General features: G+C 33.8%; 1 protein-coding gene across 1 annotated transcript in view; it reads right to left on the bottom strand.

Moving 5' to 3' along the window:
- Window positions 1–10,818: 10,818 nt before the first annotated feature.
- LOC129746384 (paired mesoderm homeobox protein 2A-like) overlaps window positions 10,819–17,628 on the bottom strand; it is a 170,717-nt gene continuing 163,907 nt past the window's right edge. The window contains exon 4 of the mRNA XM_055740020.1: window positions 10,819–11,710. Coding sequence (XP_055595995.1) covers window positions 11,187–11,710 — 524 coding nt within the window. The 3' untranslated portion in view covers window positions 10,819–11,186. The remainder of the gene's footprint in view (window positions 11,711–17,628) is intronic.

The following is a 17,628-nucleotide window of genomic DNA, read 5'->3' as shown; positions in this document are numbered from 1 at the left end:
TATTTCTTCGTTGGTTTGTTAATTTTAAGCTCAACTGGATAAAATAACTGGTTCGTCTGGCTTGTTCAAAGTTGTTAGTTAGCCTCTTTAGTAAAAAGAATCGAGGTAAAATGCATCAGATGAATTTATCTTGCTGTGAATATATTGAAGCCGTCCATTTTTCCAGTTTATTAATTTTTGAGATCATATACAATTGCGCTCTTCCAAGAATCAGGTACTTCAAAACACAGAGAACAGAGGTCGGGCTGGAGCTCAAAACTTGTGTAAAAATGCCAACCGTTATTTTAAAGAAAAAAGTTACTCAGCATATAGCCACTAGATGTCGCTAAAAACAAACTTAACGAAGATTTATTTATTTTCGTTAAACATGCACGCTAAGGTGAAAATCACTTTCAAGCCTTAATGTACAGCCTGTCTGAACATTTTTGAATGGTTATTTGGTATTCAACATCCATCGCATGAACTTATGAAATTGAATAAAAAAATATAAATGTTTCATTACGACAAAGTTTTAGATGGTTTACTTACTAACTTGATCGGCAGTTATCGGTCCAACATTTTAGAGGAATGGCTGTAAAATCTTTATCTTTTGTTTGCATTTTACTGTGCAATAAAGTTGATGAACTATAATTATCAACAAGAAAAATGCAATTTTTCTTCATATATTTTACAGAGGCATTGATAACACTGGTCTACCAAATTTACTTTTTCCGAGATGCACATAGTTATGATTTATTTGGAGGCGTCTTAGGTTTTTTCTTCTAGGAGCTCTCATTTTTTTTTTACTTTTGAAGCAAAATAGAAATCCTTGAAGAAAAATTGTAGACCTAAAAGCCACGCAACGCATCCAAGAAGAATAAAGAAACCTTAATTGATTAGAGGATAACAAATTGATTCAAAATTAGTATTTTTTCATAAAGGTGTGTTGGTTTGTCAGTTACAAATGATTAATTTACTAGAAAATAAGGAATTTGAGCATTTCCAAGCGCCTAAATATTAGAATTTAGAACACCAGACACTTAAATATTTGTTTTGAATCGTAGGGAACAAAAATGGTGTGTAAAAAATGTGTAAATTTTAAATAGTATTCAAAACCAACCATTGAACGATTGATTGTATGATTTGCAGTGATAAAAACGCTCATTTGAGCTTCAGGATTCAAACATATTGAAACTCTAGCCAACTTTTTTTATGCATCGATTCCTACAGTTACATTTTATGTGAGTAAAATGTAAAACTAGTAGATAAATTAAAATTAGTGAGAAAATTGGAGCGTGTGAAACGCAAATTTTTATGTAAACAATAACTTTCGACCACGTGGCGAAGAAAATTCAAAACATTATCAGGGATGCCAATTTGATGAAAATTTCTTTTTTCCTAAGAAATCTTGGGCCACAATTCGATTTACATTACTTTGCGATTTTGAATTCCTCTAAAGAAATGCTATCTAGAGTAATGATACCAGATTGGTCGGTTTTATTTACAAGCTTACGCGGACTTTCAAAGAAAAAATTTAGGAAAGCGAGGTTTGGGGGTGGTATGGATTTCGAGGAAGAAAGCTCGGTTTTTACTGGGATATATATACAATTTTGGCGAAATCAAAACCAAAAGCTCCAATAAAACTAACGATTTATGATTTTTGCATCAAATAACAATTTTTACTTAATCAAATTGAACTTATAACCATTCAATAAAATTATCAATAAAATCAATGCCACTGAGGTGTCTCGAGAAAAAAAATTCATGTTCACTCCTGAAACTGATCAGCCCGGTTTTTAATTCTAAAATTTTGAGTTCCTATGATTTTGTAAAGATTTCTGGTAAAAATGTCCGGGTTTGTTCGGCCTGGAAAGGTTAATCATGTGACATTTTGGATTTTGTCACTGTCGCAAATATATCCAAAACCCTTTTAGATTTCACACCCAATCGATTTCCAATTCCAATCGAAAATATAAATCCCTCTAAAAATTAACTTAATTATAATATTGGTTGCGTTTTAGGAAGTTGATGAGGATTAGTTGCATAAGACTGAAAGCAGTTAAAAAACACCTGGCAGCCCTGTTCAGTAACGGGGCAGTTCGTTTAATTTTCGTTCAATTAGCAATCAGCACCATCTAGTGGCTATATGCCGAGTAATATTTCAACGAAATACTAACGTATTTGGATTCAAATTCTTACACACGTTTTCGGCTCATTTTTGTTCTGGGCCAGACCTCTGTTCTCTGTGTTCAAAAGTTGATTCGGCTTGTTTAAATGATAGCATTTGAAAATTTGAATACGTTTCTGGAATTTTATAATTCAAGCTTGTATATGTGTCATTTCGTCAGTCTCTCTAGTGACAATATTATAATGATGCTATTTTTCTCAGCTGAAATTTATTCTTAGTTCATCCAATTATATACATAGAGCAATTCATCTAATTGTATTTAAATTTATTTATTAATGAGTTCAAATAACATTTCGCCCTCTCGAAAAATTCTTACTTACAAAAGAGCTATATAGAAACAGTGCCATCTGTTGCGCCGTTCAAAAGTTACAAATCAAGCAATAGATGGCACTGTTTTTCGTCACTTTTTAACGGCTTCTTTAAAAGAGAGCACTGGAAATTTTACACAAGTTTTTTAAGATTTTTTGTTCGAGCTTGTACATCAGTTCATCAGTGTTGTTAGTTCATTTAAATCTAGTGTGTAACTTATTATTCATTCTGCTACGTACATATAATTTAACAACATTAAATCAAATAGAAACTTATATTTTCATATCGTGTAGGTTCGGAAAAATGCAACATCAGCCCAGCCATTACATCCATCTATCAGACACAAACAGTACACTCGCTGTAAGTCGAACAAGTTAAAATGTAAAATACAAAAATTATTCATCCGATTATAATAAATTGTAGATTTTCACTGATGATTGCCAAGATTATGACCGAAACGTTGGACATTGAGTAAATGTGCTGTTTTTAATAACATTTCAACTGGCTGAGAAGCCGAAACTTCCTAAATTAGTATAGAAGGAAATTCAGTTAATGCAAGCATACCGGGTCAGCTAGTTCAAGATAAATGAGAGCACGCTAATTTGGAAAAGGTCATGGTCCAAACAAACAGTTCTATTTTTTCATACTTCGTGAGCTGATTTTGTTCCACTGGCCCACTTTCTGGGTTCTATTTTGAGGATCATTGAAAAAAACACTGGTTTTCTTCCGACTTTTGAAAAATGTGCCAACAGCTGGAAACTGTGTCACAAATAATCACTGACACAAACTTTATTCGAGTGGCGGTGGTTAAAAATCTAAAAAAAAATAACAGAACAAATTAGGTCATTATGGAAATGTGTTTTTATTGTAGTTCTTTCAGATATTTACAAACCCTAAGTACGAATTGTAGTTCTATTTACACTTTTACATCTATCGATAAATTATTCAGATTGGAGTAGGGGGAAATTTCCCTTCGTACATTGTGTTTACTAACATAGAGCGGTTTAAAATAATCTTGCTTACAAGAATTGGCAAAGGAGAGACTATTTATTTTTTGAGTCTCTTATGTTAATGATTGATGCTATAAAACCTTGATCAGCCGCAACATTCGGTATTGGCGTTTTGCTATTTACGATTTTTCGTTATTTTTTTTCACTCTATCGCGGAATGATGATGACATCGAGGACAATGATGATTGCTCGGCCGTATACTCTAGTGTATCGATTGTGTTGATTTGTTCTAATCATTTTGTAAAAATCACCTTTATTTTGTTTTACTTACATTACATAATCTTACATCACTATATCAATATCCTAGAAGTTAGTATTTTCCGTTTATAACAATAGAAGTTCTATTAAACCTTTGTACAGTTTGTGTCATTTTTTTTTCAATTTTTCGATTTTTTCACCTTCAACGAAACAACACAAAAATAAATTCTCAGGAAATTTACAAAACATTTATCTCTTTTCGTTTTTTCCATTCTTCAACTGTGTCGAATTTCACCTCAGTTCGGTAGCTGAAAACGGTTGGACGATTCGCGGTTCGGAGTTTATTTTTCAACAAATTTGGATCGCTTCAAACGGAACTAGTTAATTGCCTCTTTAATGAGCGTGTATCCTTCAAGCGGTGGACTACGAAAAAAAAAACCATCTGGAATTCTGGTATTTTGAGACCTTCATGACATCGGACTTCGACTCTGTATGTCAGCGCTTATTTTTATACCAGGCCCCAAATCCTCCATATGGTGATGATGATTTCTGATCTGGATGATGGTGGAAGCTTCTTAGAGGAGTTGCCCAAAAAAAGCAAAGGAAATGAAAAAGAGTTGAGTCAACCTTAACCTTTATTTGTCAAGGGTTTTTTCTATAAACAATATTTATTTAAATTAAAAGGTTTATGTTTCAAGCATCTTCAAAAATTTAGAAAAAAAATGCTAAGATATTGCATTCAGGCTGCATGTAGCTTTCCCAATGATTGTTTGCTGCTGGATTGAAACAAGGAAATCTCGCGTGTGCTTTCATTACGTCGAATGAAACATTTTAAAAATTCACAGAAAACTGCCAAAAAAATTATCAAAAAATAAAAATAAAAATTTGTATTTTACATACACAATATGTTGTCCAGGCTTCAAACATTCTAAATGGAAAAAGATACGACTAGTTTATGTCAGTTTTTTTTCGTAATAAAACTCTTTGTTTACATTTTGTTTCATACAACGTAACGGAAGCTCACGTGAAAAATGTTTTTTGGATGAAATTGTCTTCACGAAAAGAAAATATCAAAATTATTTGGCGTTTGATTACAGCTTGTTAAGTGTTGATTATGAGAAAAAAAAAACATTTAAATTCCTTAGACATAACAGCAAGCTTGGAAATTTTTTTTCGTAGAATGTTATTTGATGACTTTGAATGTTAAGAAACTTGCTTGGAGTTGAAATTCTCACGAAGCTATGTTGAGTTTTGATGTTAATCATAATTAATAATTAATCAGATTTCCTCCATTTGAAAATAAAAATAAAAAGTTTATAACTAACGAATAAAACATATTAATGCACGGTGGTCCAGGACGGAACTTTATCGTAACAAAATGAATTACGAAGATACTAAAACAGACAGAAAAATGGTGTTTTCAGCAAAAATGTTCCTCAAACCATGCGCTTCAATAATCTTAAATCAAATATTTGGGCGTAACATTTTTGCATGATTCAAACATAAAAACTTTTTCTAGTAAACAGATAAAGCCAAACTGTCTTCTACAAAGTTGTAGTCAACGATTTTTGAAGCAACTTTACCGAAGACATTACATATGACGATTCGTAAGCGAGTTATGATTTTTTGAATATTAAAATATTAGAATAATATTAAAATGTTAAAATATAATAAAGAAATAACGAAATTTTCCCTTTAAAATGGATACAGCTGTGTGAAGCTTCTATTCAATAAGTTTTTTTTTATTTTAGTTAAAAAAAACTCATTTTGATAATATTTGATTTTAGACCATTGCACCAAAAAGTAGGATAAGATCAGAAAAGGGGTAGGCTTAAAGTGGCACGTTATCCAAACAAAAGGGAAAATTTTGCCTACGGATAAGATAAGATTACGATTAAGAATACGAGTGAAATAATACTGTGCCATTGAAAATCATCATGAACAAACTATTACTTTCTAAACTTCGGGGTTATTTTCAAATAGTTTTTTTTTGGTATAGCCGCCTCCCTTGCTACCCTTTCTCCCACAACTAATATATATTTCACCCGTTCACATCATGCTCTAAGAGCACCTGCAACGGTTCAGGTCTAAATATTGGTTTTAGGTATTGCAGTTTTAGCAAAATTTAAATTTTGGAATCGGCTAAAACACGCGCTCCCCACCGGTGTGATAGCAAATTAAAAACGCGTTCACTTTTATTGAAGACACTCAATAATTGAGAAGAAAAAACTCATTTTAATTGAAAAATTACTAAGTTTTGAGTTTTACACAGTCATTTTTCTACCAGGATTTCATTAACTTAAAGAGTTTTTAATGAAGTTTGTTCGAAACAAGTAGAAATGGATTGACGATTGAATACCATTTCTTTTTCCAATTGACTTCGACCGATTTCTTCCAGGCCGTAACGAAACCCCCTGTCGAGCTGGATCGGTTTTGACTATTTTGATTAGTTTCAACTTGCTTCATTGACAACGACCTGACTAGTTTCGACCAAAACATTGGCTCATTGAACAACTACCAGTTGGGAGAAACCAGTTGAAACCGATTTTTATCTATGATTGAACGAAGCTTAAAAAGCCAAAATTACTATACACAGCGAGAAAGAAAGCTTAATTGAAACAAAAAAAAAACATTTTTCTTATAAAAATTAACTAATTTTGGAGTTGTAAAGTAGCAGACGGCTTTTTTAGTCAGAAATTGAAAGGATTTTTTTCTAAGAATCATGTCAGTTTAGTCAATGTTATCGAACAATATATCATATTTCACGGTTTTTATATTAAAACCGTTAAATAAGATATATTTTTCGTGTAGATTATAAATATTGTTAACAACTTTTGACAAAAACCGGTCATTACACTGATATTCAAATTTTTTAAATTTTTTTTAATGTTTATTGTTGTTTTGCGTTAATTTCATTAGGATGCTTCTGTTATTTTCCTTTTCTTATTCACTCACTAATTCGTTGAGGCCAAAAGCTATTTATTAAAATATAAAGTCAAGAAAAGTGTCAATAAATTTTTCATACTTAATACGGTTTTTTGTTAACATGTTTTCTCAATTTTTATTACGTATTGACCGGTTTTGGAGGGAAAAAACATTCAAATAATTTCTCAAAAAGAAACAATTATTACACCCAATGCTACCCAAACATGTGTGAAAATAATCACCATTGGCTAAAATTCTCTCACCGTGAACCCCAAACGTCTAAATCGGTCTGTCGTATATTTTGAAATCCTGTTCCAAATTTGCATGAATTTGGAACAAAGGCGTATAACTGTTGGGAATTTTGAAATCGATAACTGTGCTAAAACAGCAATTTACGCCACCGGTGCCGAACGGACTGTTTTAGCGTGGTCGAAAACCGTGTTTTGCATACACCGTTGGGACAGCCCTAAAGAACTTCAATGGTCTTATGTACAGTTCAATAAAAGTTACTCTTTGTATGTCAAACGCCGAACAAATACAAAATAAAATCTTCTATACGTGAGCTTGAGTCTCTGTCTCAAAAAATTTGAATCGAATATCCTTTCATTTATTTTATGTTAAGCTGAGAAAATACTATTGTTTATTGAACTCTAATAGCCAGAAAATAGAAATAAAAAATTGCTTTTAATTCTATCTGCTCATGGCGCTTTCAATCTTCAATAACAAACACAGTCCCAAATTTAATCAAATTTTTATCACGTTTCATTAACTTCTGCAATTATAATTGTTGTGTAATTAGTCGATGTCATCAAACCTTATCTTGGTGATTAACTCCTTGAACTAAGGTAAAAGGGGTGTTCACAAACTTCAAATGGCTAATTTTTCAAGTTTCGAAACATAGGTCTCACGGATGATCAAAACGCTTCAATTAATTTCAATTCTTACCGGGCTTCCAAAAAAATTTGTATCCAAGCACTTGTAGGGGAGAAGCGGGCTAAATGCGCATATTAAGGAAAGTAATCATTTTCTCCCATATTCCAAAAGAAAGGAGTCTGAAAACTGTATGCAAATGAGCGGACATCTGTTTTATATACGAAAATTATAGAGAAATTTTTCTGTTGATATCTCTTACAGTTTTTGTGAAAATAATTTTATAGTAAAAGTATTTCCGCAAACGGCGGGCATTTAATTTATGTTTTTAGCAATAGTTCATTTACACTTGCAATATTTTGATATTTTTTAATAGAAAATGGTAGAAACGGATGTTTAGCATACGTCAAGGCTGAAATTTTGGCGAAATTTTAGCCATCACTAATGCTTTTGCATGAAACATAGCTTAGGCACAATTTTCCCGTATGTTTGGATAACGTGCCGCTATTAAGCCTACCCCCATTCTGAAGCTCTTTGGTTTTTACTGTAAGCTTGTAATTAGAGCGTAGATTTAATGTTTCAATGATAAAAAGTTGAAAATTTGTATGACTAATCTATTTGTTCATGATATAGGCATTTAACCTGCCTAATATGGGCATTCAAAACCTGTCTCTGATTCCAATATCTTATCATTTACAACTTTGGCAAAAGCTCCAATTTGTTGAATTTTCCGAATTCCAGATGAATAAGAAAGAAAAACCATTAAAAGTTTTGTTTACAGATTCTGTACGCATAATAATTAAAGTTCAATATATTTTAACAAAACTGACAAAAATCTTGTTTGAATTTTTGAATTTTTTTGACTATGAACAACAATGAAATTTTTTCATGCCATGTTCCAAAAGCGTATTACCCACAAACTACACTGCTTAGATATGTTGAATCTCCAGCCATATCGTCAATCGGCTGTATGCGCATATTACCCAATATGCGCATTTTGGAACACTTCCCATCGTTTTACTTGGCGATTTGTCTGTAAAGCACAGACATTTGACCCTTCGTCCAGATATTGGTCAGACACAGATTTTTCCCAGATTTCTGCCCAGGGTGCCCAGATTTTACAAACTTTCAATATTGAGTGCAGAAATCAATATTCATGTATCGGATATAATCCGTAAGTGTCAGATTATACTATTGAAATCTTGCTTGTGTGCACTTGTATTTCACCAATCATTCATTAAAACTGAATTTATAAATTTGATCGGCATGGTACGTGGTTGGAAACAGTGTTTGTTTTATAGTTCTCAACACGAAAATAACCAGAATACAAAACCACACAAACAACCCCATCCACTCTCACACGCACCGCCAAAGTTTTTCTTTGGTATAAAATTTGTTAACTTTCTTGTGCCCGGATATACATAGACTTTTTTTCCAAATTACCCACATTTTTTATCCATAACACCTGGCATCCCTGAACTGGATTATCAGTGAAAATGTTGTGAAAAATAGTAGGGAAAAAAGTGGGGCATACAGCTGGAGATTTCTCTGATGGGATGACAAAAATAACTCTGAATTCGTGTTTTTTTTTCTCGATGTGAACTTATCCATGATTTTTGCAGAATTTTTGAGCAACGTTTACTTGAGTAAACTTGAACTTTAAGGTTTGTATGTGAAAATTGAATATGTTGTACTGGAAAATCATCATCTCAATTGAAATATCTGCTTGTGTCTTGCGAGGTATTGCATGACTACTTTTCATGCAATACTTCGCGAGGATCCAGCAGTGATGTCAATGCAACAATAAATTCAGTTTTTAATGATAAAAAATACACCTGTTGAACAGCTTATAACTTTTGGCCTAATAAGATGCGAAGTTACAGTCTTCGAAAAAGTTGTTCAAAGGAAACTTTCCATTAAATAATTTATAAATTGACACAAAAACCATAAGGTTCCACAGAAGAAAACAAAAATGATGATGATTATTTACCACCATACTTTATATACAGTTTTTTCGTTTTTTCAAACGCTAACATTTCACATTTGAACCGCATGAGAATAGCTCTGAATGCATGCGAAAGATATGTTTTTTCAGTGTAACGTATCTTCCGAAAAATCTACTTGGTTGTTGTTAAAACAACTTTTATAAATTTCGCATTTGAATGTCGATTTTCAAAATCGTTAGCAATAAAAAGCCACACTATTTATATTCATTGTTGACCCCTCTACCCCAGTGTACGTTCCGTTTCGTTTTCTCTTTCAACATCATACTTCATTGAACTACAGTAATTTTTTCATTATAAGAGGTATTAAAACTGGAACCAGCTCTCAATGAAATTTAAATTAAATTTCTCTCAAAACAGATTATAAGAGGACTTACTGACTTTACTCAGTAGAAATTAATAAAACCAAGATAAAAATATGACCTTATATTATAAGTAACTTCAGAATTAGTTGAATTCTTCGAATTAGTATTGTATCCTTAATTGTAGCCTTTTAAAAGATCATTGATCTTATTTTACATGTATTAATAAAGAAATGAAATGAATTGAACGAGATTTCACTGTCACAAAAAGTGCATAGAGGTGCTTTCTTCCTAGCTGGCTCGGTCGTTGCGCTAAAAACTTATCAGTTGAAGCGAGGAACAGATGAAAATAAGGAGAGCACTTTTTTTCATTTAACTTTTTTTTTGAAGCTGAATTAAAGGCCACTGGATGCTGAATAGAATGTCCTTCAGACTTGTTTTGGAACTTTTAAGTACCAATAAAAGAAATAAATTGTGAGCTGCATAGAACGCTGAAGTACGTCAATCAATGAAGGGGTGAGTACCTTTTTTTCTACCTTTTTTCTTATTTCGTTTCTTTCAGTCATACGCAATGTGACGCAAATCGAATCAGCACCGGTCGCGTTATTTTCTTGTGCCAATGATGCTATGTAATTGATTACACGCGACTGGCATAGAGGCTGAATTTTGGGTGCACGTTGTAAGAGACTTTAGTCCCAAAACGGGTACAAAAGTGCATAATACGGGATTGAACAGCCACGAAAAATGCTTCTTATTGTGATTATAAGTTTGAAGTCAACAAAAGGTTGTTTTGTTTGTTTTGCAGAACTCTGAATGTTTTGTTGTATTGAATACTCATTTCTCAGGTTAATCGTTTTTTTCAAGCTCTACGGGCAAATTAGTCACGTAGGTCCATCATCGTGCTTCTTTTGTTTTTATTTATTTTAACAAAAGCAGAAAATATGCGAGCTAAATTTCCTAAAAAATATTTAAAAGGTTGATAAAACAGTGTTTTTTAGTTTCCAAGGTTTGCTTCTTTGATCCAGCATTTAAGACTATGAATGTCTATCTAAATTTTTGCGGTACGATTTCAATATAAAATGTTAAATTTTAAATTTTACATATGCTTCCACCATTATCCCAATCACCATTTGGAAAAGAGGACATAGAAACTATAATACTTCTAGATAACTATAAATCCTAGCACTGGTCTACAATATCTACAATATGAAATGAGTGTTCAATCACTCTCTTCCTTCCCTAGTACTAGCACGTTCGCTGTTTCGTTCTCTAGGCCTACTTAGAACGGTAGAATGTACAAAGTTGCTGTTGCTTGCTTGAAGCCGAACATAATTTACTAGTGCGTTTCCACCACCCAGCAACAAAACTCGGGAAAGCTTTCTTCTTCTTGTCCTTCTTTCGCTTAGAACAGATGATTGGCGGCCGTCGTCTTGTTGAGTCCCCCGAGAGGATCCAGCAGATAGCCGGCGGCACCTCCCCCGGCCGCAGCCCCCAGCAGCGACGAGAACGGGGAAGAAAGGGCGGCCACGGCGTGATGGTGGGCGGCTGCCGCTGCGTGATTCTGCAGCTGGTTGTGATGATTCATGGACAAATGATTGGCCGCTGCTGCCGCGGCCACGGCTGCCGATTTCTGTGCGGCGGCATTCTGCTGGACTGCCCCGAGCAGCGAATTGCAGGACGTGCTCCACTTTCCGGTGCCAGTGCTGTTGTTATTGTTGTTGTTGCTAGCTCCATTGTTGTTGTTGCCGTTGTTGTGTTGGCTGCTCCCGTTGCTGTTGCTATGATGATGGTGCAGACTGTTGTTGCTGCTGTTGTTGCTGTTCGAGTGTAGCGTTGTCGGGCCGCCGAGTCCGTGATGATGATGGTGGTGGTGACTCAGTAGGCCGATGCCGCTGCTTCCGTTCAGATCCGAATCGGAAAGTTTTCCTACACGAGATCGAAATAGAGCAACAAAAAAATAGAAGGGCAAAATTCCATGCGAAGGGATGAGAAAAAAGAGAAAATATTATTAGTGGAGTCGGAAAAGTGATGCGACAGAAATGGATGATTTTTACAAGCGAATGTGATGTCGTCTGCCTGCCTGCCTGCCGCTTATATCTACTAGGTATATGTGTCTATTGCTCACATGCGGTTGTCACATATTTCAGACATAATTCATATTTCATGGAGTCATGGCAGTCAGTTAATGTTATTGGAATTTATTGTTTTCTATGACGAGATCCATATTATCCCCTCGTTGGAATGTTGGATTGGGATGTTGGGAGTAGTTTAGGATGGAACTCTCATCTATGAGAGATAGAAAGTTGATTTTGGATTAAGCTCTAAAAGGTTTGAAAGGTATTTCTTAAGGTTTTTTCAGTCATATGTCATTCCTTTCTTATAACATCTTTTTATTATAAATTCAAATTAACCCGTTTTGACTAAATTTCTAAAAGATCTTCTATTTTGAACTTAATCCCACATTTGGATGAATTGTTTTTTGTAGAAGGGTGATCAAAACAATTAAAAACTGTTTCGCGAATAAAAACATTACATATCTTCGTGAACTGCACTAATTCCGATCGCAGATGGTGGAGTTTCACAAGGAAGGCTTTTTGGTTCCATTCTATTTAACATCTACACCCTATACGTTCCTTTTTTTAAAGAGTGGTATGATATCTGTGCATGGCCGTAGGAATGGGGGCATGGGTTTTTTTGGGGGTTAAACCCCTCACCCCCTCATGAGTGTCCAAAACATGCAAGCGAGATATTATACTCTACACTCAAAATTTGCTTGAGTTTGTTCAAGAGTAACAATCTTGACTCGGAACCGATGCCAAAACCTCGAAAACGGATCCCAGGTTCACGGTCAGATTCATGAAACAAAATTCACTTCTTGGCTTATATATCGTTGTGAAAGTTTCGAAACAGATTGAAAATTTGAATTTTGAATTCAGGTTCAGACACTTTGATTTTATATTCAAAGTCAGATTCTGATTTAGCTCATAAATGATCAAGATTAAAATATCAAGATGAATGTTTCGTTGAGGAATTTAATTCGCAATATATCGCAGACTGATAATTTTTATTGTTATTTCAATTTAAAATTTCATTCATTCATTTCATTCATTCATCTTCACTTTTATTCCAAATTGGTTTGTATAAAAAAAAATCATCTGAGAAACACAAATATTAAGTAGAACTTTAGTTTATTTTGCAAATTTAATTGAATACAAAAACCTAAAAGCACCCAAAAGATTTTAATTATAAAATTTATTTTTAAGAAATTGTACACTTTCAAAAAATTATTTTACGCTCAGGTCAAATGAACTGAATCCACTAGACTCTGGAGCACATTCAATAATATTTTCCATCGGTGAAAGAAAGTACCTTACTGCGTTATTTAAAGCTTTATAAAAAAAATCAGGTAAGCATTTAATTGATTTTAGGACATATTTTTAAAAGTAACTTTTATAAACGTAAAACTATTAATGTAAAAGAAGTTAAAAATAGATACTCAAATAGTACTGAAATTCCAAAAAACCTTTTATTTCATGCATCGTTTAAGCAAAAGTATAAAATTATAAAAGAAATCCGCCACACTTGAGGAACTCATGCCTCCTTATTAACTGAAAGTTTCCAACAGGACCATATGGTCGGGATCCGACCAGACCGAACTGAACGCCAAATTGAAAAAAATTGAGTTAACTATTCCATTGGATGGAAATCATGTTAAACTACCTACTCTACGAAAATCAGTACATTTTTCCTTTTTTTAAGGATTTTATTTAAAAAAAAACAACGTTGTGGGCAGAGAAATTGGCATAAATGCTTTAAGCCAAAGTGAACTAAGAGCCACCTTAAAGGGAAAAATAAAAAAAGCTCATTTTGCTCAAGAAAATTGGTTTTGTACCGAATTATCTGCAGTTTGTTTGGTTTTCCAATTCAAAACTGTTCGGCTCTGTAAGAACTGAAAACTGATTATTTTTATGGTGAACTACGCTCTAGTGGCCAAAAACTTTATGTTACGGATCTTCAGGATTTGTGAAAATTTTCGTTCAGCCAGACCGAACTAAGTGCTTTGAATTTTATTTTCCATTTCTTTCAATGGATTGGTAGGATTTTGAACTTTTAATGATAATATATGCTTATTTTTGTTGCTACCATCGTTTAAAACACAACCGGTAAGCTAAAATCTAAAATATTTATCATTTTGAATGTGGGAAATTTGTATGACTTGGTTCACTCTGGCTCAACGAAAAATGCATTTTTTTTAGCATCAGCCATACTCGTTGAGTGCTGCCTATAAAGCGCCTATTAGTAGGCTCCTAAGTTAAGAACAAATTGCCCAGTCGAATGACACAGCATGGCAAATTTTTAAAAATTTTGGTTCGACCAGAGGGAACTGAGTGTAAACATATCGTTATCAAAATCTAATTTGCTACTACACTGGGTATCATTCATCAGCCAGTTTAGCCAGTTTTATACCGTAAAAAGAGTCTAAATGTGTTGGTAAAATGATTAAATAAGATTTCTTATGTAATGGTACCGATTGGTTTAAAGCTTTGAACTTTGAACTCAATTATTTCGAAATCAAGTTCATGACATTCAGTTCGGTCTGGTCGCACCCCGCCCATATAATGCTATGATCATTTAGAATCCGGGCAGTTACAAACGTGTGTATTTTAAAAATTATACATTTGATCAAAAAACTTTCTATGGAGGAAATGAAGGTGTTAATATGACATTTAATGTAAAAATATAAAAAAAATATCTATCAATGATTTCAGGAAATACTCTAACTTTTTTATGAAATCTCTTTTTTCAGTCATGTATTGATTTATTTTTTTTACCACAGAAGCAAAACCTCTGCACAATCATGATATTTTACACAAATTTGCCTGGTAAAACCAATAGGAATCTGGTTGGAACCTTTTCATAAATAGGCATCTCTAAGAATTTGACCTCTTAAATTCGGTTTTAACATAAATTTCTTTGTCCATCAGAACACATCTGTCACATTGCGTAAAAACCGGTTGCACAGATCGCGATCCATGGAACTGCTCATTTTTAGTTATTTGCTGGGTGTTTACTAGATAGGCAACACTTTTTCCTGCCGGAAATTAATTTTTTGCATTATTTAAGGAGTCTGTATTCAGTTATCCCTAATAACCATAGAATTTTTACCATATTTAAAATCAAGGGTTGCACTCCAATGGTTGGTTTGAACTTCGTGTGGATCCTAGAGTGGCTCTTCATACTTCTTAACCATTTGGTCCAAGAAAAAAAAATCAGAAAAATCAACAGTTCATGAGCTTTCAAGTCAACAATGAAGAATTTCCGAGGCGCAAAATGCGTAAAAGGAGCAAATTTGTGCAAAATTATTTTTACCATGTCCTTTTTGCATCGTAAATATTTCAAACACACGTTAACTTAAAAATCTATCAAAAATAGGCAAGATAGTCCTTTTCATAACCAACACAACGCTACTAAAGTTTTGCATATCCGAGCTCTAGTAACGTAGCTATCACCGAAATGAAGTGCCCGGATACTAAATGATCATAGCCTTAGGAGTTAGCAAAATAATTTAATACTAGCCAAAGTGTCTCCAAATCATATCCTTTTACCCTAGTCCAACTACAATTATTTTGCTAGGATGTAGAGGTAACGGTCCTAATGTATAAAATAGATCTTTCACCCTTCCCTTTTTTTCAATCTATCCGTTGACCACTAGGACCTGGCCGGCGCCTTTATTGACGTTCATAGAGAGACCATCAATATTGTGCAGTGTTAATGAGTTTATGAAAATCGGTTCATTAGTTTTTCAGCAATTCACTGTTGACTGTTCAGTTCACTGTATATCCTTGTAAACTCTCAAAGCCCCCCAGCGGGGCGGTAGGCAGCACATTGGAAATCACTACAATTTAAGTCAATATTTTCTTTACAGGATATTTGTATTTTTCAATACAAAATGTAGGTTCATTATTGCATCCAAATATCCCGTACCGGTACCACGTGTTTTGAACTGTAGAAGGGAAAAACACCCGCCAACATTTTACCTTTCAAATCTTTAATGCTCAGCAAGCCTTGATTTGCTTCCCAGTCCACGTGAACTCTTGATGGTCGTTTCTAATGCCCGGCCCATAGTGATGGTGAAAACAACCCCGCCAAAGGGAAAAAATTGGTTCTGAAAAATGGGTGCCATGACTTTTAGTTTGTGGAAAAAAAAGAAAGTTCTATGGGAGGGTCCCTTTTCTCAGGTGGGAGGGGCTCGAAACTATCACTAAAACCTTCCCATGGTCCAAACACATAACTGTACCAAATTTCAGGCTGATCGGTTAAGCGGTGTGGATTTGTATAAGGTGCATACAAACATATATAGTCCAACTCATCTTTATATATTAGAAGATATAATAAACTTCAAAAACTTCAGAGATCTCTGGTTTAAATATGATGATTCATAAACGCAATGTTCGAGAATCGGGGCCGGACAATTGTCGTGCAACTTGCCATTTTATTTGTATCATTCGACCTCAGATCAGAGGACTATATGCTTTGAAGGGGCGATTTTGGTTGAGCTAGCAACCAAGAAACAATTTGTTTATGTTTCCAAACACCAACCGATGTTTGTTCAATGACTGGTACTTGCATTTCTTTACGAAACGAGTACTGCAAGATTGAACGTTCAATAATTGAAACATTGGCGTTTTCTGTGATCCAATGATTGAACACTTTAATTCGTCAAATTTAAAGAAAATAGGGATCATAGAGACTGCCACTCTTCCAGAAATCATTGAAAAAGACTGAAAACACTCATATTATTAACTAAGACGATTATTTGTCTTTAATCCAATTTTTCCCCAAAAGGCTGTTTCCTTCATCCAGTCGAAAAATCAAGCCAAAATTTGTTAACATATTCTAGTTCCGGGGATTGTTGCTTTAAGAGTCCGAAATTCTTGAAATTCTTGATAAAAATTTGAACAGAGGTAGAAAATGCTTCAACAGTGGCACAACCATTTCTAATTAATTTTTCTACTGCATATTATTGTTTTAATTGGTTAATGTTTTACGAGTGTTCAATATCTATCTGTTAAATAACTAGTGCTACTACCTTAGCTCAGTTTTCCAGGAATACAGACCAATTATCAACATTATCAACAATTATCAACATCAACATCGATCTTCTTCTTTGATAAGTCCTAAATTATCATTAGAATGCATAATATTTACAACTTCCGATCGGGATTGAGTAAAAATCGTGCACAGAAAATCGAATTGGTTTACTTAGTTTGTCGCCAACAGGAGCAGAAAAATTTCACTTGTTTTCATGTGCAGCATAACTTGGAAAAAACATGTTTTTCACATTTTTCCGAATTTAATATTAATTTATTTGTTTTCGCTGTGAACATTGTGTTGTTATGGGACGTATTAATCAAATGTTTTGTAGCATTTTTTGCCTACTCTGGGGCGTTTTACATCCGATGATTTTAAATGTTGCTTCGAGAAGCGTTTGTTTAAAGTCCAAATTTTGTCCAAATTTGTCTTTTTACAATGACAAATATATTTTTAAAGAATATAAGTAATATATAGAAGTATGAAGAACGTGTTGCAATGAATTCGGGTGCTAAGCTTATATTCCCCAGAAATATCCTACCACTGCAGAAGATTCTGCTCATCTCAACTTCCGATTCAAGCGAAAATCATACCAATAATATTGCTAGTCATCTTGTCCTATAAGTTCCATCGGAAATACAACATTATTCTGATGTTCTATCCATGAAATTCACTTTTAGTGACCTTGAAGCAATTCTATAATATAAACTTCACTAAAAACCCCTTTCCATAAGTTTAGATCACTTATTCCG

This window comes from Uranotaenia lowii, chromosome 2 (genome assembly GCF_029784155.1).
Source record: "Uranotaenia lowii strain MFRU-FL chromosome 2, ASM2978415v1, whole genome shotgun sequence".
NCBI lineage: Eukaryota > Metazoa > Arthropoda > Insecta > Diptera > Culicidae > Uranotaenia > Uranotaenia lowii.
The sequence above is the reverse complement of the archived record's forward strand: the minus strand, read 5'-3'. Positions and strand labels throughout refer to the sequence as shown.